Below are 24713 nucleotides of genomic sequence, written 5' to 3' on the forward strand. Positions count from 1 at the left end.
AGTTTTTTTAATTAGTTATTTAAGGGAGAAGGGTTTAGAATAGTAGTGTTGTGTGGGCACTTGGGATTTATTTTTTTATTTCTGATTTGCAAACAATAATAAAACCAGTGCAGATACAAATTACAATAACATTATTACTAGGATACTTTTAGCAGACATAAAACAATAAGCAAGCTGATACACAATTGATTCTTAGAAAATTCTAGTTTATTCTGTAAAATATTTAAATCTGCTATTATTTATAGTTACCTACATGCCCATTAGTGTAGTATTCAGCATTAAATATTGCTTTTTAATGCAATCAAAAAACAGCTTCATGTCATTCAGGAGAACTATTATTTTCTGTTGCTTTCAGAAGTTATAACATTCCCTTCATTTATAGTGTAAATAACAGTAAATAACAACAAATGAATGCAGTTCTTAAACACTATCACTATGACAGTATTGTTTTCTTGTCAAGTGTTTTAACTCTTGAATTGATGTGCCATCTTTTTTCATTATTTCCATCTCATTATTCTCATATTTTTAGGTTATGTGGGGCTGGTAAATCAAGCAATGACTTGCTACTTGAACAGCCTTCTGCAAACACTTTTCATGACTCCTGAATTTAGAAATGCATTGTATAAGTGAGTATATAGAATCAACAACTTCTTAAATTTTGTGCTGGTTCATATTGGTAGGAGACCCTTTGGAATTTCACCTGTCAAAATTTCCTTGTTTGGATACTGGAAATCATAATGAAAGTCAAGCTGAATAGATTTGTAAATTATATCTGCTTAAAAGCTTCAGCTTTTAAATTAAATATAAGTTACTGGTTGTGGCATGGACGCTTTTTAAAGAATCTTGAAAACAGCAAACTGAAAGTTAAATTTGATGCTAAGTGCAGTTCATGTCTGTACAGTGAATGTCTTCAAAATTTTTGGTTTTATGTTCATACATTTGAAGAGTATCATTGCCACTTACTGCAGAAATGGAAAGCAACTGCATTTGACTTCTCCCAAGAAAGAGAGCTGCAGTTAACCTGTGACATGGCAGACCTGAAATGTAGTAAATGTTGATTTAATGCTTTTTTGAGTAATGTTTTCAAAGCAGTTTTATTTGTCAAATATCTTGTTTTCCAAATAGGTGGGAATTTGAGGAATCTGAAGAGGATCCTGAGAGGAGTATCCCCTACCAGCTACAAAGACTGTTTGTTTTACTGCAGACCAGCAAAAAACGGGCAATTGAAACAACAGATGTTACACGGAGTTTTGGATGGGACAGTAGTGAAGGTAATGTGCAGCTGTTAATCTACTGTGGTTTGCTTCAGCTGCTGCCTGCTAGGGACTAAACTGCTGTTCATGGGGGAAAATTTCAGAATAATTAAGAGTAATTAATAGAATTGACTTTTTCAGGGGAAACAAAATATCCTACTTGGATACTTTGTTGTGCAGTATGTTTGATTGTTAAAGGAATGGCATCTGTGAGTTTTAGGCTGTTAAAGTAAAAAGCATTAGTTTTTTGTAATTAAACTGTCATTACACATGTAAATGGTTTCTAAAAAAGTAATTCTTTATAGGAAACTTGCTTCTGTTTTGAATCACAAATGTCAGATGCCCATGTTGCATTTATGGAGTTACCCATTTTTATTGTCTACTTCAAATCAAGCACTGTGTGTGTCTTTTTTACACTTGTGGGGAGTAATTTTGTCCCATCACCTGTTGGTTTTTCCATTAGCACATGATGATGAGAGTGGGAAGCTGGGTTTTGGAGAATCAGTGCAAAGTGGGACAGAAATAAGAAGCAGTTTGTTTTATACCAGAGTACATTAGCAGTTCTGTATTTTTCACATATTCTTGCTTGTGTACACAGTTCTTGTTTATGTATAAACATAGTGAGCAAGCTGGTTGCTTATTTTTCTGGCTTACGTTGAGAGGCAGCTGCCTGTGGAATTGAACGCTGGCCCAGTAGTGACTAGGTAGTAGTGTAGGTACACACTTGAACTAATGAGTAGTTTTTTAGGAAGTATTCTTAGGCTACAGTCAATATTGGGACTAACAACATCTCCTGTTTTAACTAATAATAACTTCAATTTTTAACAGCGTGGCAGCAGCATGATGTGCAGGAGCTTTGTAGAGTCATGTTTGATGCTTTGGAGCAGAAATGGAAGCAAACGGAGCAGGTAAGCTTGGAAAAACTATCTTCATTCAGTGGTACAGTATTGTGGGCATTTTCTAATGATTGTAAAAATCATTTACTAAATTTTAAATACCAGCTTATTGAAAATCTGTGGTAGTTTCCAGTTTTCTGGTTTCTTATGATAAGCTACTGTGATGTATGACTTTCAAGAGTGTGTTGCATCTGTTTTCCTCCCCCAATTAAAAGTGGAATATTCTGCACTCTGGAATATTATACTCAGTCTTTGTTTGAAGCACAGAAAGTGACTGTGTAACTCCTACAATTACTTCCTTGCTGTCAGTATTTATTAGGCTTTGTTGTGGCCTCTAGAAGCTCAAGCTCTCCCTTCTTAATGCAGGAGAAAGTTAGGAATACATTCCTGGCGCAGGATACATTCTGATAAATGGCCGCCTTCTTGCAGGCCAGTTTTGGTAAATAGGAGTAATTGGTAAATTGTCTCTGGAAACACAGGAAAGGACTGCAGGGTCAGTCTGTTAACAATGTCTGCAAGATCAGGCTCTTTTTAAAATTCAGTTTGGTGCTTTTGTAGTCACTTAAGGCATGACTATTAAGGACACTGAAACTTATGTAACATCATTTGAGAAGCTTGTTTGATACATGTTTTGGGCAGGGCAAAGTAAAAATTCAGGAGATGGATGTCCTGCTGGGGAATAGTGTTTTAAATGTGTAGCCATGCAATTAAGACTTAATTGACAGGAAGGTATTTTCTTGTAAAACCAAAGAAATAGGGTATTGGTCATTTTTTTTAAGTCCCTGTTGCTGCATCTGTTTGTTTCAGGCTGATCTTATAAATCAACTGTACCAAGGCAAACTGAAGGACTATGTGAGGTGCCTAGAGTGTGGCTATGAAGGCTGGAGAATCGACACGTACCTGGATATCCCTCTGGTCATCCGACCCTATGGCTCCAGCCAGGCGTTTGCTAGCGTGGTGTGTACTATTATGGTCCTAATAGTGCATCCATACACACATAGAATACATAATGCCCCAGTGGTAGAATTGGTTCCCTGGTAAGTATCATCCTAGATACTCCATCTTGGGGTGTTCGTCTTTGTGCAGTGAACCAGCTAGCAAGTTCTAGAAGATTTTTCTTTTTTTTGGCTTTTTGGTTTATTTTTTGTTTTGTTTTTTTTTCTTTTGCCCTTCGATGAGTCCTACTGGTGCATGTATAAGGGGAGGGGAAATGCAACTTTATTGCCTTAGGGCTGCAGTAATCAGTTATTTTCTTCCTGATAAAATCTTCAGCATTTACTTGAGAGATTTTTCTGAGATCACAAAGTTTTATTTGGGTTGGTTTTTTTACTGGCACATCTGCTAAATTTTCATAGCTTTATTGAAAGTGTTAGTGAAAGAACAGAACATTGACATAAAATTTTTACTTTAATTGCCATGTTGTTGCTGTGCTTTTTAAAGGTCACTTCTTAGATACCATATCCTTTAATAAGCAATTTGATGATGATTCAAAAATCTTGTTCTACATCAATGTTTGTAGTCTCTTTTGCTCCAGCTTTACTGATGCTGGCAAGCATAACTATTGCTTAGTAAGTCTGTGGAAGTTCTTTTGTTTGAGTTTTTCCACCCTGAAAAAAAAGTATTACAAACTGTGAAATTCCACAGTATACTATGGATGGAGCTGTGAGAAAGAATAAGAATAAATCAAACAAGTCTTTCAGTAAAGGTTGTTTTAAACAAACACTTGTGTAATTGGCTTGTTTATTAAACATAAAGTATTTTGCCTTCTGTATTTAGTGTGCTGGCAATATTTTTAAAGCACTAGTAGTCCATAATTCTTAACGGTAATTCTGTTAAGAGTTGTTAGAATTAATTTAAACTATAGTATAGCTTCAAAGTACTTCATACCTTGAAACTTTAAATATCAATCTTGAGAAGTAATAAAGGTGAGGGACATTGATCTTGTGAAAAGAATTCAAGTAAGTAACGTCCTTTGAATTTTTCTTAAGATCAAAATTTTCTGGAACTGTCCAGCTGATGGAAGCTGTCTTAATACAGATTGATATTTTATACAGATGGCTTCCCTTTTCATCTTTTAACCCTAATTTCTAGCAGTATTCCCTGAACTAAATTTTATTTGTTGTAATTTTTATTAAATAATTAGATTTTTATGATCTATTAAAAATAATGAAAACTATTCAGTTCATATAGTTTAATTCTGCATTTAACAATGCATTGTTTGTATGTCTTAAATGGAAAGGTTTTTTTCTTCAATGGACAAGTCTGTAATGCAATGCTAAAAAAAGACTTTGTCTATTTGTAAAAACAAAACTTGAATGAATAAGGACTTAAAGTTCAGATTAGTTTTAATAGTACATGATATTTTTCCTTTCAGTCAGCATTTACTGGGTTTACTACATTGAGGAACATAGTTTTAAGATTTTTGTTACACAAACTACATGGTTGCAACTTGTATTGATGCTTCAATTTTTGAGCTTTTTCAATTCCTATTCTGATTACATTCAGTTGATTCTCCTCCCTGCATATGTATGAACAATAGCAGATGTAATTTTTAGTTCTGTAGTCTTCAGCAGTGGGGAGATATGGAGGATACTTGCTTTTGGAGAAGGGAAAAATCGCCTGTTTCTAAATGGAATTCTCTGAAGGTAGTATCCTCCATTGATCCATAGATGATGTGATTCAGTAGGTGTAGGTAAAAGGGTCTGAGAGATCAAAAACTTCACACATGCGCTAATAGGGCTTATGGAAGGGAATGTAAAACTTTTTAGACCTTGCTAGTCACCTCCTGAGGGAACTTGCAGCAGGCGACACAACCCAAGATAGGGGATCTAAGGAGGATACTACCTTCAAAGAACTCTAGTTAGAGGTAAGTGATTTTCCATTACTTTCCAATAAGAGAGAATGGATGGATGAGCCTTGAATAAGGTTAATCCGTAGAATGCCATTTGAAGAGCATTATCCCACTGTTTGACCTTGTGTATTACCAAAGAAATGCAGATACTTGAAATGTTGCATTCATTTATATGTATATTACTTCTCAATGCATGGGAACATCGAAGAACTGGGAAGGATAATGTCATGCTTTCTTTATTTCCTACTGTGAACTAATTCTGAAATTCTTCAGTGTGGTCTTATGGTTTGCATTTAGAATTGTTCTGATTTCCCACTCTATCCCACAACTCCTTGTAGCATAGCTGCAAACTCACTAGGGCAGCTCTGGGGTATTGAGATGTTGGCAGTGTGTGACTCAAGATGGTTTCTGAAAAAACACTTATGTAATCTGCATTGTTCAAGGGTATGGTGTCAAAAAACCCCTGAATCAGGCTTTTCTTGAGGTCAGTAGAAATCCAGACATAAAAACATTTGGCTTATTTCAGGGAGGTTAATGGGAGCAACAATTCGCCTTCTGATTTTCGTAGGTACTAGTGTCTTTTTGAATTTAACAACACTAGGCATAAGCTTAAATGTTTTGCAGTAAAAAAAAAATATTTCGCAGGATGAACAGTGGAGAGAAAGACGCAACTGGGAACTAGCAGTGATGCTGAAATTATGATACTAAAACAGTGAGAGTTGATTTGCAATACCAGAAAACTAGTAATGATCCAAGTGTTCTGGATGTGTGGATGTGTAGTCAATGCAGTTGTGTTTTGTTAAGTATTCTTAGTTTTCAAGATCTTTTGTACCATAGCTTTTCTTTTGAGAATGTATGTGTACAAGTAGTCCTTCTTAGGGCAGAAATTACTTTGAACTTTATGTGAACTTACTTTGTGGTGTCTTTGCCAAGCTGTTGAAGACAGAATATGGATGATGTGATAATTCCTTTTTTGTTTTTAAGGCTAGATCAGTAACAACGAGGTCTTGTATTTTTCATTGAACATACTCTTTGAGCACAGGAAAACTGATGAACTCTGAAAACCTGAGATGGCAGTTAGTTTCTAGCTTTTTCCAACAGCAGTTTTGCCTAAATGCCATTTGTTGTGTAAGGCTTCATAAAGGTCCTACTGTTCCTATCACAGGTTTTACAAATTCACACATTTATGAAGACTTGCAGTATGGCACTTGTCAAACTACTGACTAGATCATAACGCATTTTCATGGAGGGGAAAGTTCTCTGCAGTGCCTCTCTTAAGCCAGACAATAATTAGGTTGAATTGTTACCACATTTTAGTTTGCTAAATTATAGAAATCTCAGAATATTAAAAACTGAATACACTCAGAACTTGGCTGGACAAGACTGAGCAATATGCCTAAAGTTTGACCTGATTTGAGCAAGGGATTAGGATCAGATGATCTCCAGAAATTTCTTTCAGCCTGTATTGTTCTTTTGATTCTTTGAACTAGAAAGAAGTTTAAATAGCTTTTGTCACCCTAATCTGTAGCTTGATCACTTAAGCTTTACTTTGAAGTGTGTGTGTAGGGGATTTTGGAAATGCTCAGTGACTCCAAAGGTAGATAAGAGCTGCCACGTTGAAGGTAACTCCTGAGGTAACACTGGCTTCTGGTGGCACCGCAGGGCAGGGGATGTGTGCTGTGAAAGGCTGTGCAGCTTGGCAGCTCTGCCCCTGGTTTTGCTGAGTAACCTGTCAGAGCAGAGGGCAGTGAACTACACTAGAGTAGGAAGTGTATTAAGAAACCTCCTAAGCAGAAGTAACCTTGGTGTAAAGATTATGTAAGAGGGAAGAGAGTCAGCCTGGGGAGCAGCAGTGGTGATTATCCAAGGATTGAAGAATACTTGGCTATATATATAGCTCAAAAGTAATGGAGGTCCCAGGAGCTTCAATCAGGCCTTTCAAAGCACAGCTCACTATGAGTGCTAAGCAGTGAAACCTCAAGAGTGATGTAGTAATGCTTCATTGCCTTCTCAGGGGTCTAAAGCATCATCACTTCTTGCCTTATGTAAAAATTTGTAGGGTGTTTCCTTGTTAAATTGCACATCACATGAGTCTACATAAGTATTACACATTAATTTATGTCCCATCCTCCATATATTCCCATTTGTATTCATGTTGATACATGAGCTGCAACTTTTTTCTTACACTTGAAATAGATTTTTCTTGCCTTAACTGGCATTTGGCTCACAAGACAGTTCTATCACTGATTATGATGTCATCATGTGATGTTTTCTGATTCATGTTTTCTGTGTTGGCCATTAACTTTTTTGCTTTTCCTGAAATAGTTGTGCATAATAATCAAAATACAGCAATTCATTTCTTCTGCTTTCTTTTTAAGCAGGTTCTAACTTGTTTAGTCTTTTCTCTTACATTTTAGAATGAGATTCCTCACATTTCAGTACATAATCTTACTAAACACTAGCTGTCTGTGGCCCTGAAGTAAAAAGCAACTCAGCTTCTGTAGCATTTAGGAAGTAAAGACATAGACAGCAGTTCAATTCAGACTCTAAAATGTTTTCATATGTCTGGAGAGTCTCTGCCCAAGAGCTGTGATTTCAGGCTGTTCAAAAGCCTTTCTGGCTGGCTCAAAAAATGGAAACTGAGATGACTGCCTTCACTGTACAGTTGTTTTATGGAGTTTGGTAGGTCCTTCATTTGTGAAGAGTAGTCACCTGGAATAGAGTCCATTTTTTAAAAGTCCTTTCTCCTAGAATAGCAACAGAGCTTTTGGGAAATACTTGCTTTGTTGTTCTTGCTGATTGCCTCCATTCTTGGAAAGAAAGAAGGGAGGAGAGAAGAACTGGGGGCTTTTGTGAAGAACTTGGCATATCCTTGATTGGTTCCCAAAGTGGGATTTGCCAAACAACACGATTTAGATACCAGTCGTAGGTTCTGTGCCAGCCATGTTATGACTGCTGAGTTTACTCTGCCCAGTTAAGCCCCTTCTTACTTACTCAAAACTTCAGGGGAACAGCCACAGACCTTCATTAACAGATGATGATTTTAAAAATGATGTTGCAAATTGTATTTGCTTTCACCTCCATGGCTGAAGAGAGAACTTCTGCCTTCCACTTGGAGTTCAGAAACTTGGAGCCTATTGGCTTGCAAGCTGACTGGGTTATAGGTTTTAACTTTAACATCTCTGGGTAAAATTCTTCAGTGAACCCATCTCAGCACTCCTAGTGAATTCTGTTTGAACAAGTTGGTTCTCAAGTATTTACACCTTAATGTGCAGTGTCATTGCTGCAAATTGTGTCAATTTGGTTGTATTTTGAATATTGATTACAGTAGTGAGGAGCAAAATAGAAATCATTGAAGTCCTGGGTGTAAGCATTAGTGACAGAACTTGTGGGGTTTTTTGAACTACCCCAAACTAGGCAGCTGTCAGAACACAAAATTCCAGTTATTGCTTAGTTGCCTCATAAGGTTTAGCTAGGAAACTACTTCTGTCTTTATAGGAGATGACCTTACCTGATTCTCACTCCTTTGGGAGCAAAACTCAAATACTCTTCCCTCTGTCCTTTCCCCAGCTTTCACTTAAAAATAGGATCTTCAAGTGTCATTTCCTGACCCTTGGTAGAACCAGGGACTAAGGCTATCTTTATGCAGGGCACTGAGAAATTGAGTAAGACTTTTTTCTGCTGCTTCCTCTTTCCCCTTCTAAATACCGGATTGGCTTTTTTGAGAAAAACTCCTTTAGAAATGCAGAAGAATCGACTCAAAATTCTGGGAGAACAAGAGCAAGACAGGGTTTAAAAATAAGCTTATTTTCACAGCAGATGACTTTACAGACACGACTAAATGTGATGTGCAAGGTAACAGGAGTAAATGTAACTATTGAACCAAAGACAGTTGGGATGCATCAAATACTGAACGAGATACAATTAACAGTATTGTGGTTTTGCTGGGTAGAAATGTTGATTTCTGGTCATGTTTACCTAAATATTTTGTCTGTACCAAAGTTTGTCAATCAAATTTTGGTGGTAGATTTAAATGAATTATTTGTATGTGTTTGCAGTCTCATTGTAAATTTATACCTGCATAGTAAACACTCTTTAAAAATGGGGTAACGTGTTTTTATTCTTAGGAAGAAGCACTGCATGCTTTCATTCAGCCTGAGATCCTTGATGGCCCAAATCAGTACTTTTGTGAGCGATGTAAGAAGAAATGTGATGCAAGAAAGGTAAAGACTAGTCAAATGATTTGCAAAAATTACTTTTAATAAATACCAATCCTGATAACAGGGACATAATCTTGTCCTTGTTTCACTTAGGGCCTGCGGTTCTTGCACTTTCCGTACCTGCTGACATTACAGCTGAAGAGATTTGACTTTGATTATACCACAATGCACAGAATTAAACTCAATGATCGCATGACTTTTCCAGAGGAGCTGGACATGAGTGTCTTTATTGATGTTGAAGATGAGGTAAGGTATTTGGTTTCAGAGAAAAGCATTTAACTTCCTTCAAGTTTCTCATTCAGAAAATCAAAATTCTAGTCTTATAAACCCATTTTAACAATATTGTTCATCTATGTATAATGTTCTTTAGCCATGCTAGTGCTATAATTTGAAGATTTAAAGTCTGTCCATATGGATTTTTCTTTTTAATATTGCAAACAAATGTGTTCTCTGTAGTTGGGGTTCCTGCTTCCATAAGGAAGCTCTTTCAGATTTCTTACATCTTCAGTCAACAGATTTAAAGACATGAGTCTCAGGGCTTCTATATATACTGCAATTCCAGAAGGGAAGATTTGTCTGAAACTTGTGTCTGAATTGTGTTGGTCATAAGAGGTGATGTAAAGTTTCAAAACTTTGAATATTGAAGTTAGTCCAGAAATCATTAATAATTAATTTCTTCCCTCTGAATCACCATGTAGTTAGTGTATACTGTAGAAATAAGATTTTAAAAATTTTATTTTTTCCCATCAGTCTTCTGGCTTTTTACTTTTCGGGTTTTACCAAAATTCATGTTGTGCACTTACATTCACCAGGAAGTATTTACTGTGCGTTTTGCATTGAAGACCAAAGCAATTTCTCTAATTTCATTCCTGAAAACATTTGTTGGCTTGCACTGGTATAAGAGAAATACTGCCTGAATGTGCACATGGAGAGGCTTTTCTGGCTCTCTACAAACCCTTGTCTTAGGAAGGATCCCATGTAGACAATTTGATACCTCTCAGAGTGAGTGGGATAAGTAACAATGAAGATTGATCTGGGAGAACAGAACTCAGATGAAATTAAGGACTGTCAGAAAATCAAAACAATATCCAGAGGCAAGAAGATCAGGTAAGAGATGAGTATACTGAGTGAGCTGCATTCACAGTGTTGGTGACACCATGCTGTTAAGCTAGCAGAACACTAAGCAGTCTTACTGTAATACCTTGGCTTGGTCCAGTGAGTTGAAATGGAAAAAAAAGTCTTTGGTTGTGACTGAAAATATTTTCAGTCAGTTCTGATTAACAGGGCCACTTTACAACAGATTGTTTTTTGGTATCAGACTTCCAGGTACTGAATTGGGATAGCTAGTGAATGGAATAGGCTAGTAACAAATATAACTTTGCCAAGTCTGAAAACTCCTAGTTACTGTTAAGTTGCACACAAACCCCAGGAATACTGAAGAGGTGGACTGAAGACACCAACAGAAACAAGTCTGTTCTTGGTGCTGAATTACAGAGGTCTCTAGTTTTTGAGGAATTTGATTGCCTCATAGAGTGGATTTTTTCATTTCACAAACACTGTTATTTCCTGTTCCATGTAACTTTTAATGTTGTATAATGTTAGTGTGTGTCTTATTTTTAAGAAGTCTCCTCAGACTGAGAGTTGCACTGATAGTGGAGCTGAAAATGAAGGCAGTTGTCACAGTGATCAGATGAGCAATGATTTTTCTAATGATGATGGAGTTGATGAAGGAATCTGCCTTGAAAGCAATAGTGCAGCAGAGAGGATCTCTAAAGCTGGCAGTGAAAAGGTAAGATAGCACTGGCTGTTAGAGGGATGGGCAGGAGGCTGGGAGGGGGGACACAGCTGGACAGACTGACCTGCATTCACACCAGGATATTCCATGCCAGATTCCCTCTGGGCACCATCATGCTCTGCAGGAAACTGGGGGCTTTCCAAGGTTGCAGTTGTTCAGAGTCTGGCTGGGCATTGGTCTGCTGGGGGAAGGGGGTGGGGGTATACTGAGTAATGCCTTTGCATCACTGCACTATTAATTTTTTGTATGTTTCCTTTATCTATTAAACTGTCATTGTCTCCAACCACAAGTGTTCCCAGTTTTGCTCTTCTGATTTTCTCCACCATCCCACTTGAGAGGAGTAGTGACTGACTGGCTGGAGGGATGCTTTGTTCTTGGCTAGGGTCTACCCACCACAAATGTAAATGATAAAAATATAATTAATTCTGACATTGAAGGTGAGGTGAGAGGTTGGAAGTGTGTGAGTTTATTTGAATTTTCAAAAATTGACATTACAACAAAGGAAAAAATTCATCTGATTTGGAGGTCACCTGAGATACATAAGAGTCTTCCCAGCTTGACAGGCTGAGAGTTTCCAATAACTTGTTTTGCCCGCAGACCCTTAAACTGAAGACCTGTTTTGCCTTGTGAGCAGTGGTTTTACTTGTGGCCAGCTGTCAAAGGTCTGCCAGATTTAGCTGCAAAAGCATCTTGCAGAGTAGTAGGAGAAGATTGAGAAGTTTTGATCAATTTTATAGATGAAGCCAAGGGTCTAAATGTTAAATATTCCTTCAGTCATCTTAATATAAAGGAATAAAATAGCAAGTCAGTCCAGGATAGCTGCAGTCCTGCTGTGGGACATCAGGGTTGGTAGAGATTGCTGATGAACTTGGTTGAGTTTTCATGGAAAATGTGAAACTTTATGGTAATATCTACAATGTGTACTTAATGTATTGTTGTTCAGTGAACTCATCTGAAATTAGGCCACTAGCTTTCATTCAGTCTTGGTAGAAGGCTGTTTGGCTTCATCTGGTACTTTTGTAAAGTAACAGTTTTAAAGGCTGACTTGCATGTTAATCTTCTCATCTGGCCCTGTTTGTATTTACCTTGAACCATTTGAGAATGTGTTTTTGGTATATGTTCTGAATACTGTCAGTCTTAGTTGGAAATGTTGAAAAACTTAATTCTAGTCACTTGACTAGAACAAGACCAGAATATTTGATGTGTCTGTAATGCAAGTGGGATGTCCAAGTATTGGCCAGTTGTTTCATACCACTTGTTCTCAAGGCAAACAAGCTGTCAAGCCAAGCTTTTTGGTTTGGAGATCTTAATAATGGATGTGGGATATGCTGAGAACATACAGTGTTTCTTCTACATAGTCTAAAAATATCCTTGTAAGACTTGTGAATCAGTGTGGTTCAGTTTTATTTTTTAATTTATATGCAGCACTGAAGGCATGTGCTCAGTGCCCTCTATTTCTATCCATTTATCTATGGAAAAAAAAAATAGGGTGTATAACATCGAGTGTGGAGAGGGGTGATAGCAAGCAGACCTAAGATTTGTAGCTACAAACTGCTGAGTAAAGTTTAGCATAGCAGAGCTCTGGTTTTGTTCAGTGCCTATTGCATTAATTAATTTCTATTACACAAATCCACTCTTTGCATCCAACTATTTACATACCTAGGTTTGTTTCCTTATTTTAAAATTTTTTAAAATTACCATTTGCTTAGCTTTTCTTCACTGGGTATGTTTCACACCTTTTTCTTCTCTCCACAGAGTTCTTTGCTGTATGAGCTCTTTTCTGTCATGGTTCATTCTGGAAGTGCTGCTGGTGGCCATTATTATGCCTGTATAAAATCTTTTAGTGATGATCAGTGGTACAGCTTTAATGATCAGCATGTTAGCAAGGTAAAAATAGTAATTTTCGTTATGTTTTCCACTCATAAATGGACCAATAAGTTTCTGTTTTGTGGTTTTCCACTTAGCTGCCCATAAAACCAGTTTCATTATGCCTATTTCCAGTATTTCCTTGATTTTATCAACTCCTCCTAATGTTCTGCCATATGCATATGTTTCAATCATCAGCTTAACTGATTTCTAGGGGTTTGGAGAGTTTTTATTTATGTATCTATGTATTTTTGTGTGGTGGGGAAAGGAGTGTTTCTCCTTGGCAGTAATGGTGGGATGGTTCCTAAAGAAGCCTTCATTCATGTACAGACGAGGCTGTATTTCAAATTTTGTCTTCTGTACATTTGAAGAGCATTTCTTGCTTAGAGAAGTGTTTGTAGATCTGTTACAGTCCAGACTGTGCTCTTAAACCTGTCCAGCTGATGGAGGTGTTCCAGCTGTCATCCATAGGTACTATTGCAATCAGGAAACCTGTGTCTCTTTCTCTAAGAAGTTCCCACTTTAAAAACTAAAAAAGTATGTTTGCATTCATTGTAAAATGGAGAGCCAAATCACTCTGAAATTGTTTTTGGAAGTCAGCAAATAAGCAAAAATACTTTTATAATTGGAATTACTAATATAGTGTGTTGTATAATGCCATGTTTCCTTGTGAGAATAAATGCATCTCAATTAGTGCAAGTTTCTCAAATAATCATTACATTGATTTTCTGTTAGATAACTCAGGAAGATATTAAGAAAACCTATGGAGGATCTTCTGGAAGCAGAGGATATTATTCCAGTGCTTTTGCTAGGTTAGTATTACTGTAATGTTACTTTTCTTTCTGGTAATGATTTAGTGTAATGATATGAATGGCCAAGGTGCATATGCCTAACATGTTACATAAAAATTATTAGCAGATGCTGCAGGTAGTTGTAAGAACTACCCTGACTGCTGTTTCAGATGATTAAAATAATGTGATATTTATTTTTTAAAATCGTTCCTGGTTAGTATATAACTTAGATATGATATAGCTCCTTACTGAAAGATAAAGAAACCAGAGCAGCTTCTGAAGCCAATATTGTCTCCTGAGTGATAAATTCACCTGTCTCTTCTCTTCCCCCAGCTCCACAAATGCTTACATGCTGATATACAGACTGAAAGATCCAACAAGAAATGCAAGTAAGTTCAACAGCTGTATTTGCAAAAGTTGTTTTCTGGGTTTTTTTTAACTTAAGTGTTGCATGCTGTGGTTTTGTTTGTTGTTATGAAACAATGTCATAAAGTACAGTGACTTGCATGAAATGCATTATTTATTTTATCATAATATAGATGATACCTTGAGACTTTTATTTTCAACTAATTCACTTTCTGGAAGAGTATTTGCATTTATTGTAAAAATGGATTAAGTGCAGTCATCAGCTTTAGTGTATTTCTTTACTACAGAAAAGCTTCACTGGTACCAGAATCTTTTGCTACTATCGCTTTCTTGTGTTGCTGATAACATGAGCAAGGGGAATAAAAGGCTGACTTCAGTTTGATTTAAATAATATAAAAGAGAACAGGGCATGGTGTAGTGGGAAATTTGTGTGGAAAAAGAGTGGGGTGAAAAGGCAAGAAAGATAACTCAAATATACCTGTAATGCCTAAAGGTGGAAATGTAATGCTTGCTATGGAAAAACTGTATTTTTAAAAAACTATTGCTTTGTTTTTACTGGCAGAGTTTCTTGAGGCACATGAATATCCAGAGCACATTAAACAATTGGTACAGAAAGAGAGAGAATTAGAAGAACAAGAGAAGAGGCAACGTGAAATTGAACGCAACACATGCAAGGTTAGAATTTCTGCTGGACTGAGTAGCAATACATTGCTAGTGGGAAATGTTTCTACAGTAAACAGTGATTTTTTTACTACAATACAAGGGCTCCTTTGTGATAAATGTTTGCACTAACAATTCTTTTAAACTAATTGCTCACCTGTTGGAAAGCTGTACATAGTGCAGGCATCTGTTAGAGGTATTCACCATTGAATTAATGTATTGCATGTGGATTTGAATTGGTATTAAAACCAAAACAACTTAGCACTTATTTTAAGCAAAATTACTTCCAAAGAATGTGTAATGCTGCACATTGTGTTTTGTACTGTTAAATCTTTTCGTATTGTGACCCTTGACTTTGTGCAGTGGTGTTTCTTAAACTAACTCTAAATAGTTACTTGGCAGAAAGAGCAGAACTTTTTCAAACCCTAGATTTAATGGCAAAGAAAATTGGATCTCAGTGCCTTACAAGCATGGCAGTCAGCTGCTCTATCTATGAATTAAGTGATTGTTTATAAGGAAGTTCTCTCATTGCAAAATGTGTAACTCTCTATGTGAAAAAGGAATTTCACATTCATTGTTCATATGTGCATTCGGCTTTGGAGCGTTTGCTCACTGCTTGTGGCTACAAGATGTTCTGGTTATAGAAGCTGTACCCTAGCTGGGAGAAAGATTCAGATGCACACAAATACCTCATGTGCCTTTGACATACTCTGTCTGCAGCTGTATAACCAGCTGAAAGGAAACCACCCCACAGCTGAAGCAGAGCTAAAGGTGTATTTCATATTAGATTGCTTGGATATGGTGTTTTCAACTTCAATGGAAAGATATTTGAAAATGCCTTCATGATAATTTTTCTTCCTTTTGTATTTCATAGATTAAATTATTCTGTATGCATCCTACAAAGCAAATAATGATGGAGAACAAATTGGAAGTTCATAAGGACAGAACGCTGAAGGAAGCTGTGGAAATAGCTTACAAGGTATGCCATGTGTAACAGGATATTTAAATTGTTTGTATTGATTTCTGCTTTGTGTCTTCAGATTTTTAATTTGTAATACTGTGGGAGTGTTTGAGAGGGCTTGGCTGTGGGGATTTTTTGAGGGGTTGGTTTTGGAGGCTGCTTCTTGGGAAGTTCTGTATGATGGGTTTTTTTGTTGTGTTTTTTTTAAAGGTGTTCTAGTTTGCCATTATTGACTAAGTTTTCTGCCAGTAGCCATAAGCTGATTGCTGATTGGAGTGATGCAGCCTGCCCTTGTAAAAGGCAGTATGATCTGGCATACCCTTATTTTAAAAACAGACAGTGAGAGTTGCTGTAAACTCACTATGGCCTCAGCAAATTGAAAGAATTCTGAACACTTTTATTGGCATTGCAGTAAAAACCTTGTATTAGATACATAATAACAGAGTTTTTGAGAATCTTCCTGGGTAGCTAATTTCAGTAACAGGAGTGAACACCAAGGCCTGTTGATCTCTGCCTTCCTCAAACAGGTGGGAGCTGAAGACATCAATTTTTGCTCACCTACTTGTACTCTTTGCTTCTTGCTGTGTATGTTTTTGGCTAGGAGAGCACCACCGAGGCACTTATATATTTGGAATGTGCTAACATCTTCTTGAGATGTACAGTTAGTGGATGTGACTCCCTCTGGCCTCTAAGATGCCATCTGGTAGAAGTGATAGGCAATGTATTCCTCTGAAAATACTTCTGGGAAATGTCTTCATGTGCCGCTGTACATGCTTTTCAAAATTCCCTCTCTTCTGCATTTTCATGCAGGCTTCTATTTGAATTTGGAAACACGTATATATATTGCATGTATATATGCATATATAACATGTATCTATATTGCAAAATATCTGTGATGTGTTTTCTAAAACCACAGTGGCTGTTGTGAATTCAAGGGGTTCCTGGATGTATGCACAGTGAGGTATCTCTAGCTTGCAGGTTCAGAACTAAACTCCCAGCTGAGCTGTTACTAATGTTTGGGGGGTTCTGTGATGCCCGTTGCAGTTGATGGATTTAGAAGAAGCTGTTCCCTTGAGCTGCTGCCGCCTTGTCAAATACGATGAGTTCCATGACTACCTGGAGCGCTCGTACGAAGGAGAAGAGGATACCCCAATGGGTTTGTTACTTGGAGGGGTCAAGTCAACCTACATGTTTGACTTACTGTTGGAAACAAGAAGGCCTGACCAAGTTTTCCAGTGCTATAAACCTGGTGGTAAGATATATAATTACAATATATGCTTTTAGTCTATCCTTATCTATATTGTGTGATGGCACAAGCACAGAGCTGTAAAACAGCTTCAGTATAAGGTGTTGCAAGAAAAAGCCTAGATTTTACAGTCAATATTCAGAACTTCATAATGTGCTGTGCTGCTGACTTTGCTTCTAGTTGAAGCAGGTCTAAGGTATACTAAAATTTGTCAAACTGGAAGGTTTTTTCTCTTTTGGCATTAAATTTGATCAAAAAATGTAATTCTGAAATTGGACTGCTTTTTGAGTTCTTACTGTTTGTATTTAATGCAGCCCCTTACTTATTACCTCAGACAAGCATACATGTGTTTTCTTTGTTGAATTTTCTCTGTGTATATATGTGACTTTGTTTTCTTTTTTCTCCTTCCTGCAGAGGTCATGGTAAAGGTTCACGTAGTCGACCTGAAGACTGAATCTGTTGCTCCTCCAATAAGTGTGCGAGCTTATTTGAATCAAACGGTGTCAGAGTTTAAACAGCTAATTTCAAAGGTAATTTACAGTCCTTACGGACTTTTGTTACAGAGTTTTCATTCATTGTGACTGTGAAGTGTGTCATAATTTCCATACCTCAAATGAGAACCTGCACCTTTTGCAGATCATGCTGTGAGTCCTGTCCAACAGGGTTCAGTTAGGTGCTACAGCTGAGTTTGTCCACCTGCTCACTCCTGCTGAAAGCAGCAGGCTGCTCCTTGCTTCCATGCAGAGTTAGTACCTTTAACAACCTCACTGAGAGTCCAGCTGGTGACACAACTAAGGAACTGTTACCACACAACTGAACCTAAGTGTAACTTCCCCATAGCTTTAGTATTTGACACCTAACATCCAAAGCTGTCCACATCCTTCATACAATCCTTTTCTTCCCAGTAGCCCCGTGTTACCAAGATGCAAATTGATTTTTACATGGTTTGAAACTAAGGGACATTACTGCTTCCATTGCATTGGAAGACAGAGATTGCATCTGCACATTTCTATATAAAATAATTCAGTAGTTGGTGTAAGTTCATAATATTTGTTGTAAAATATGATTCCAGGAATTTGAGTTCAGTCTAAGAATTAAGTGAATATTGTACAAAACCTGTTGTTCAAGAATATTTTTAATTTTCAGTTGGTTCATACGTTAAAGATAAGACCATTGTCATAAATTATTTTCCAGTTCTCTGCAAAGCCAGGCCATTTTATGCTTCTGACCTTTTGGAAAAACTGACACTTGCTACATATTAAAGGGTAGAGGAAAGGCACTGGGACTGAACAGGTTTGGGAGGTTCCCCCCCGTGTTCTCTTTTGCAATTTCAAAGTTGATGAACAAACCTGCTCCTTTCCCAGTGAATAATCCCAGAAATGAAGCAGCTTTTTCAGTTTTGAAGGTATGTGTGATGCCCATGTTCTCTCCCTGTCCATGTCCTGGTTTAGGCCACACACCTGCCTGCTGAAACCATGCGGGTGGTGCTGGAGCGCTGCTACAACGACCTGCGGCTGCTGAGCGTCTCCAGCAAAACACTGAAAGCTGAAGGCTTCTTTAGAAGCAACAAGGTACATGCTCTGGTTTTTGATTTGTTCATTCCTTGTGTTTGTGGTTACCTGTTGTGTTACAAAAGGCATGGACGTACACACGGAATTGATAATGGATAACTGGATTTTGCTCTGTAGTGTGTGCGTTTCTGTGCCTGGTACAGTGGTGCTGGTGAATACTCTAGGCTATGTATGAAACCAAGTGTACATAGGAGAGAGTGGACTGAGAATCAGACAAGTGGCTGTTCCTCTGGGCCAGATGATGCTGAGCCTTGTGAAGAAGACTGTTAAAAGTCAAGCATTCTTAGGGAGCAAAGATTGATATATTGCTATGAAATCTGCTGTTGGATGTGTTTGCTAAAAACACCTGAACAACTGTACCGGCTCTTAGTATTATTAAACTTATTAAAAAACAAATATCAAAACTAAAAGCAAGCTTTTGGTGGGTTTCTATCTTAAATTCAGTAGTTTTCACTGTAAAGATTCCCCCTGGGCAATTTACATGATTTTTTCAAAAAAAGACTTTTAATAAATATTTCCAGTAATAATTGTATAATGCATTCAGAAGAGTAACTTAGCACTCAAATAACTTTAACATTTTAAATGCATACATTGCCCTTTTTTACTGCAGTAGAAATAGCCCATCTTTTAGCACATTTTGCACATCCTCTGTCTCTAATGTTGAAGCTTAATGTTAAATCATCTTGATGAAGAAAGATTAAGGAAGGCTTTGATGGCTCACAGCTGAGCAGAACAGTGGCACTGAGTTGCTGTTCAGTTACTTAGAGGCCTTTCTCAATCGATGTTCTACAACATGGAGCCCTTTGACAAAGGGAAGAGAGACATTTTTTTTTTTAATTTGCACTATTGTTGAACATGTCTACATTTAAAACTTCTTATGACACTGTACTAGAAAGTAAAGACACAGTCTGCTGCAGTGGTGGGTCTCATTGCTGCCATAACATGCTATTGCACAGGTGAAGGGTGCACGTGGAGTGATCCATGAATCCACTTCTGGATGTGTTTCCTGCAGCTCATCAGTCTGCTTACAGTTCACTCCAGTCTTAAACATGGCTATGAAAACAAGGAAAAGTGAAATCATTATTATACTGCAGACTCCTTGGTCTGTCTTTTTCTAAGCATGTATTTTAACATTTTGATAAAAGGTGATGTTTCATTGATGGCATTATTTCTAATGTGTGCTCAACCCTGTGTTTGCTGTTGTTGCATTTCTTTAGAATAACACTGCATGGTACAACACTTCTTTCCTGTTCAGGTGTTCATTGAAAGCTCAGAGTCCTTGGATCGCCATGTGACATACACAGACTCTCAGCTGTGGAAGCTTCTGGATCGCCATGCAAACACCATCAGACTGTACGTTTCATTGCCAGAGCAAGCTCCTGGCTCTCAGCTCAGACGGGCGCTTTATCAGAAGTCTGCTGGGGCTGCAGGCAACTTGGAGGAACCTTGTGAAAGAGTAAAAGGACCTGTAGGTAATATGAAATCTGTAGAGGCAATTTTGGAAGAAAGCACTGAAAAACTTAAAAGCTTGTCCCTGCAGCAACAGCAGCAGCAGGAGGGAGATAATGGAGACAGCAGCAAAAGCACAGAAGCCAGTGATTTTGAAAACATTGAGTCACCTTTAAATGAAATAGACTCTTCAGCATCAGCAGAAAACAGAGAACTTGACAACCAAATTCAGATTTCTGATGCAGAGAATCTGCAGTCCGAGGAGCGGTCGGACTCGGATGTCAATAACGACAGGAGTACGAGTTCAGTGGACAGTGACATCCTCAGCTCCAGCCACAGCAGTGACACTCTGTGCAACGTGGACAATGCCCCCCTGCCCCTGGCTAACGGGCTGGATTCCCACAGCATCACCAGCAGCAGGCGATCAAAGGCCAATCAGGGCAAGAAGGAAACCTGGGACACAGCAGAAGAGGATTCTGGAACAGACAGTGAATATGATGAAAGTGGCAAGAGCAGAGGAGAAGCACAGTATATGTACTTTAAATCAGAACCCTACACTGCAGAGGAGGGTTCAGGAGAAGGGCAAAAATGTATGTATTCTTTTTTAAGTGTCTTAAAATAATTCTGTGGGTTTTACTACTTAATTCATATGCTGTGTTAAAGAAGTCTAATGGCAGTATTGAAAAACTTGATTATAATGTCAAATTAAAGCTAATTGAAGTGCAGACAGGATGTGATGTTCAGCAAAAATCTATTTTGATCTTATTATTAGTGACTACATATTTGAAAAGTGTCTTGCTCTTTTGTTTCTAAGAAAATTAACCTCTGCTTAAGTGTATTGATGGTGTTCCTGAAGAGCAAGCTGAGCTGTCTTCTAGTGAAAGGAACTTAGTTGCATCTGCTGCTGCTGATTCACCTGTTTCAGAATGCACTTATTTAATGTGGTTAAAACAGCATATTTCTGTTACCATTTAGACTAACAAACCTGAAAAGCCTTAGTCATTTGACTGTAAAGAAAATTCAAATATACTCGATACTGACAATTTAATTCACTAACTGAAATACAGTGGGTACAGTGAGGCATATGGCTGACATGAAAGTGTCCAAACAAGTTCAGTATAAGAGCCTAAGTGGTATATAATTGCCATAAAAAATAAATAATTTCAACAACACTCTACCTGCATGTGCTTTATAACTAACAAATTAATAATAAAAGAATAATAGTATGTAAGATAAATATTTTCAAAGGCAAAGACTTTCATTTCAATCCAGAAATCTCATGGTAATAATAATAGATAAAGAAGAGTTTCTCACAGAGAAATTGATTTGCATCTACTAAAGCTTTGATAAAATGACTCCTTTAGCTTGGAATAGTCTTTCTTTAGGGCTAATTCTGAACTGCTTTCATTTTTCCCTGTTTTGTTTTGGTTGGTCTAGTTGGATTCAGGAATTACTTGTTTGCAGTAATTTTGATGTTATCATAGTACACATAAACGATTATCCTGAAGGGAAAGCTTTCTTTTATTTTTAGTATAATTCAAAAAATTTATTTGTTCACTTCAATATTCTGAATATTTTATTCTGAATATTGAAATTCAGATAATAAAATAAAAAAATAAATAAATAAAATAATATAAAAATAAATAAAATATAATAAATTCTGAATAATTTATTCTAGAGTGTTGTGAAGTTACATAATGATGATATAGTTTGTAGTGTAGTACAAATTGCATGTATTAAGAAACACAATTTCTAAAGGTAAGCTATTCCCTTTACGTTCCAGAATTTAATGTTACTACAACATTAAATGTTTCCTTAATTACAACATTATTCCATGAAAAAGTCCCTTAATCTGGATTTGAGCTTGTCTTGTGATAGCCTGTGGCCTTCCAGAACACAGAATTTACCTTTTTAATGCTGAAAGCCAGGAAGGAATATAGAAGAGGTTGGGTGGCCTGTGCCCAGCCAGTTCTAGCACCAAAGCAGTTCCCTGTCCTTTGAGGCAGAGAAAGCTGTAGGAGGATTTAGCAGTTGCTCCATGGAATTCTGTTTGTTTTCTTTCTGAAGAGACAAGGTACTGCTTTGCTGAATGCAAACCAGGGCACTTTGGAACTGCTGTGTCCTCCAGAAATATCTGCCCATAACCACTTAAAATATAGAAAAGTTTTTAAAGGTTATGATAACATCTTTAGATAAAGTGTAAATGTAGCCAGTAACCACAATTCAGGCTTTTCAGTACACTTTTGCTGCAAGTGCTAACTCTGAATATATGGAAATTGTATGTGAGAGTGCTTTTTTTTGGTAGCAAGGTGTTTCATACCGTTTTTATCTTTATTTTTGCTTAGGGCTGATGGTGCATGTTGATAAAAGAATTACACTGTCTGCCTTCAAGCAACACTTGGAGCCTTTTGTTGGAGTTCCATCTTCTCACTTCAAAGTCTTTAGAGTCTATGCCAGCAATCAAGAGTTTGAGAGTGTTCGACTGAATGAGACCCTTTCATCATTTTCTGATGACAATAAGGTTATTTAGAAGTTATTTTGAATCATTGAAAGTAGATTGGTACAATATAGATAAAGTTAATTTGCAACAGGTGAAATAATTCTTTTGGTCTTGGTAGCATGTTACAAAACACAATTCTGATTTTGATACCAGTTCTAACAGATATTCCTTTTGCACTCTAGATAACTATTAGACTTGGAAGAGCCCTTAAGAAGGGTGAATACAGAGTTAAAGTCTATCAACTCTTGGTAAATGAGCCTGAGGTAAGGCATTGAGTGTTTCAAGGCTGATTCATGAAAATATTGGTGTGTGCCTGGACCAAGGTTTTGCTTTGAAATCTTGGAAAAAAATGAAACTCCTTTTCTTCATATTTCTCCTCAAGGGATATAGAAAGGATTTAGAGAGGAAGTTAGAGATTATTTCTGTTCCAAGTAAGCAGTTGGAATGTGATTTACACTGTCTCTCAAGTGTCCCTATTTCTGTAGTGTAAATGGAGGACAAGTGAATTGTTTCTTTGTTTCCCTTAAATGTGTGACAGTCATGTAGCATTCTCTCCAAAGAAGAAACTGTGTTTGCTTGTGGCTGTGGTTTTCAGTGATGCTGAACTGATCTAATTCATCCCATTCATGTACTGCATAGTGCTTGTTAGGAGGGTTATCTGGGTAATGGTCCCCTCTGCATAAGGCAAGTCTGAAACAAAAGTGCCTCTCTTGCAGTAAAGCAGCTCGTAAGCTTCTTGCATCTTCTGGGACATGAAAAATACAGAAGTGGTTATATAGACTGTGGACTGGATAGATTGCAGTCTTTAGAAGTTGACTTTGTATGCACTTCAATTTTATTTTTTGGACAAAACTGCAGAAGATGTATTGATAATGGATAAGAGACTAAGCTGAGCTGCTAAATTAGCGAATAAGATAAATTTAAAAGCAACTTCCACAGATGGAGCTGTGTCTGATCATGAAAGCCAAGAAAGTGGCTTTTTTATGATGATGTGGCTTATTTAATTTGAAAGCTCCTTTGCCATTGTGTGGGATGTGAATGTAATGGTAGCACAGCACAGGCAGTCAGAGGGCTGGAGTGCCCTGCCAAAGGGCTGCTGCTACACTAATTAGTTACATCCCATATTAGTGAATTCATTGCCTACCTTGTTAACGAGAAACCTGCTGATCTTTTTGCCAAGTGGATGGGACTGGTCACAAGGCATAAACAGTGGTACACAAGGCATAAACAGTTTTCTGTTCGAAAGAATTCTGTCTTTATCTCTTTTTATTTATGTTCACAGCCATGCAAGTTTCTTCTAGATGCAGTTTTTGCTAAAGGAATGACTGTCCGACAGTCCAAAGAGGAGCTGCTTCCTCAGCTTCGAGAACAATGTGGCCTAGACTTGACAATTGACAGGTAAACCTGATGAAATATCATTTAAAAATGTGTTTGGGGATTTCTTTCCTCTTGTGGAGAAAGAAAATAATGAAAGAAGCAGAAATAAATTGCTGTGGTCTTTGAATCAGTTTGTGACTACAAACACTAATTCAGCAATTCTTGACTTTCATCTCACGCAGAATGAATTCTGTAGGGGATAATATTTACATAGAATTGCCTGTGTGCAACAAGTCTGCTGCTTTAGATCTCTCTAATGATGATTTCCTTCAGAAAGGGGAACATTAAGTAAATCAGTTCTGAAAAGAGCCACCTGCTCTCTATATGCAAGGCTGGCATAGATCACTGCAGCAAACTGCTTGTGCAGCATCATCATGTGTGTGTACAGCACTGATCTGGGCTGTCTGCCCTTTACCATAATTGGGTAATCCCTAATTAGGAAATGGTTTTCTTCCTTTAAATCCCTACATATTTCCTGCATTGAACAAGTGCAATACAGACTTGTTTCCCTTGTGTTTATGAATGATTCAGCACTAAGCCAGCAGTGATGCCCTGCTGTCAGGACTTTTTCTGAACATTAAACTTGGTCCTGTTAAACTTCAGCAAGCCTTGAATCAATGAGTTGTAGTATTTCAGTTTTGTCAGAAAATACTCAGTTTTGATCTCTGCCAGTGCTAAGTGTTCATGAGCAGATAGAAGCTCACTGGGGTTTTTTGTGATGTATTTATAGGTTTCGCCTACGAAAGAAAACCTGGAAGAATCCAGGCACTGTGTTTCTGGATTATCATATCTATGAAGAAGATATCAATATTTCCAGCAACTGGGAGGTCTTCTTAGAAATACTTGATGGTAATGATTTATTTTTAAATTAGTATTAGTGATGACTAGGTAGCTGAAATATATGCATACAA

General features: G+C 37.3%; 1 protein-coding gene across 2 annotated transcripts in view; it reads left to right on the plus strand.

The window, feature by feature from the left end:
* The window catches only part of USP47 (ubiquitin specific peptidase 47), a 49674-nt gene that overhangs the window by 19473 nt on the left and 5488 nt on the right, over window positions 1-24713 (plus strand). For both annotated transcript variants that reach the window (XM_036383345.2, XM_036383346.2), the window contains exons 5-24: window positions 530-626; window positions 1126-1271; window positions 2082-2161; window positions 2957-3106; window positions 9128-9223; window positions 9314-9466; window positions 10842-11009; window positions 12771-12902; window positions 13617-13693; window positions 14006-14061; window positions 14601-14713; window positions 15573-15677; window positions 16704-16911; window positions 17320-17435; window positions 18357-18476; window positions 19732-20515; window positions 22271-22446; window positions 22608-22688; window positions 23708-23823; window positions 24533-24651. In XM_036383345.2, coding sequence (XP_036239238.1) covers window positions 530-626; window positions 1126-1271; window positions 2082-2161; window positions 2957-3106; window positions 9128-9223; window positions 9314-9466; window positions 10842-11009; window positions 12771-12902; window positions 13617-13693; window positions 14006-14061; window positions 14601-14713; window positions 15573-15677; window positions 16704-16911; window positions 17320-17435; window positions 18357-18476; window positions 19732-20515; window positions 22271-22446; window positions 22608-22688; window positions 23708-23823; window positions 24533-24651 — 3093 coding nt within the window. The remainder of the gene's footprint in view (window positions 1-529; window positions 627-1125; window positions 1272-2081; window positions 2162-2956; window positions 3107-9127; window positions 9224-9313; window positions 9467-10841; window positions 11010-12770; window positions 12903-13616; window positions 13694-14005; window positions 14062-14600; window positions 14714-15572; window positions 15678-16703; window positions 16912-17319; window positions 17436-18356; window positions 18477-19731; window positions 20516-22270; window positions 22447-22607; window positions 22689-23707; window positions 23824-24532; window positions 24652-24713) is intronic.

This window comes from Molothrus ater, chromosome 6 (genome assembly GCF_012460135.2).
Source record: "Molothrus ater isolate BHLD 08-10-18 breed brown headed cowbird chromosome 6, BPBGC_Mater_1.1, whole genome shotgun sequence".
Taxonomy (NCBI): Eukaryota; Metazoa; Chordata; class Aves; order Passeriformes; family Icteridae; genus Molothrus; species Molothrus ater.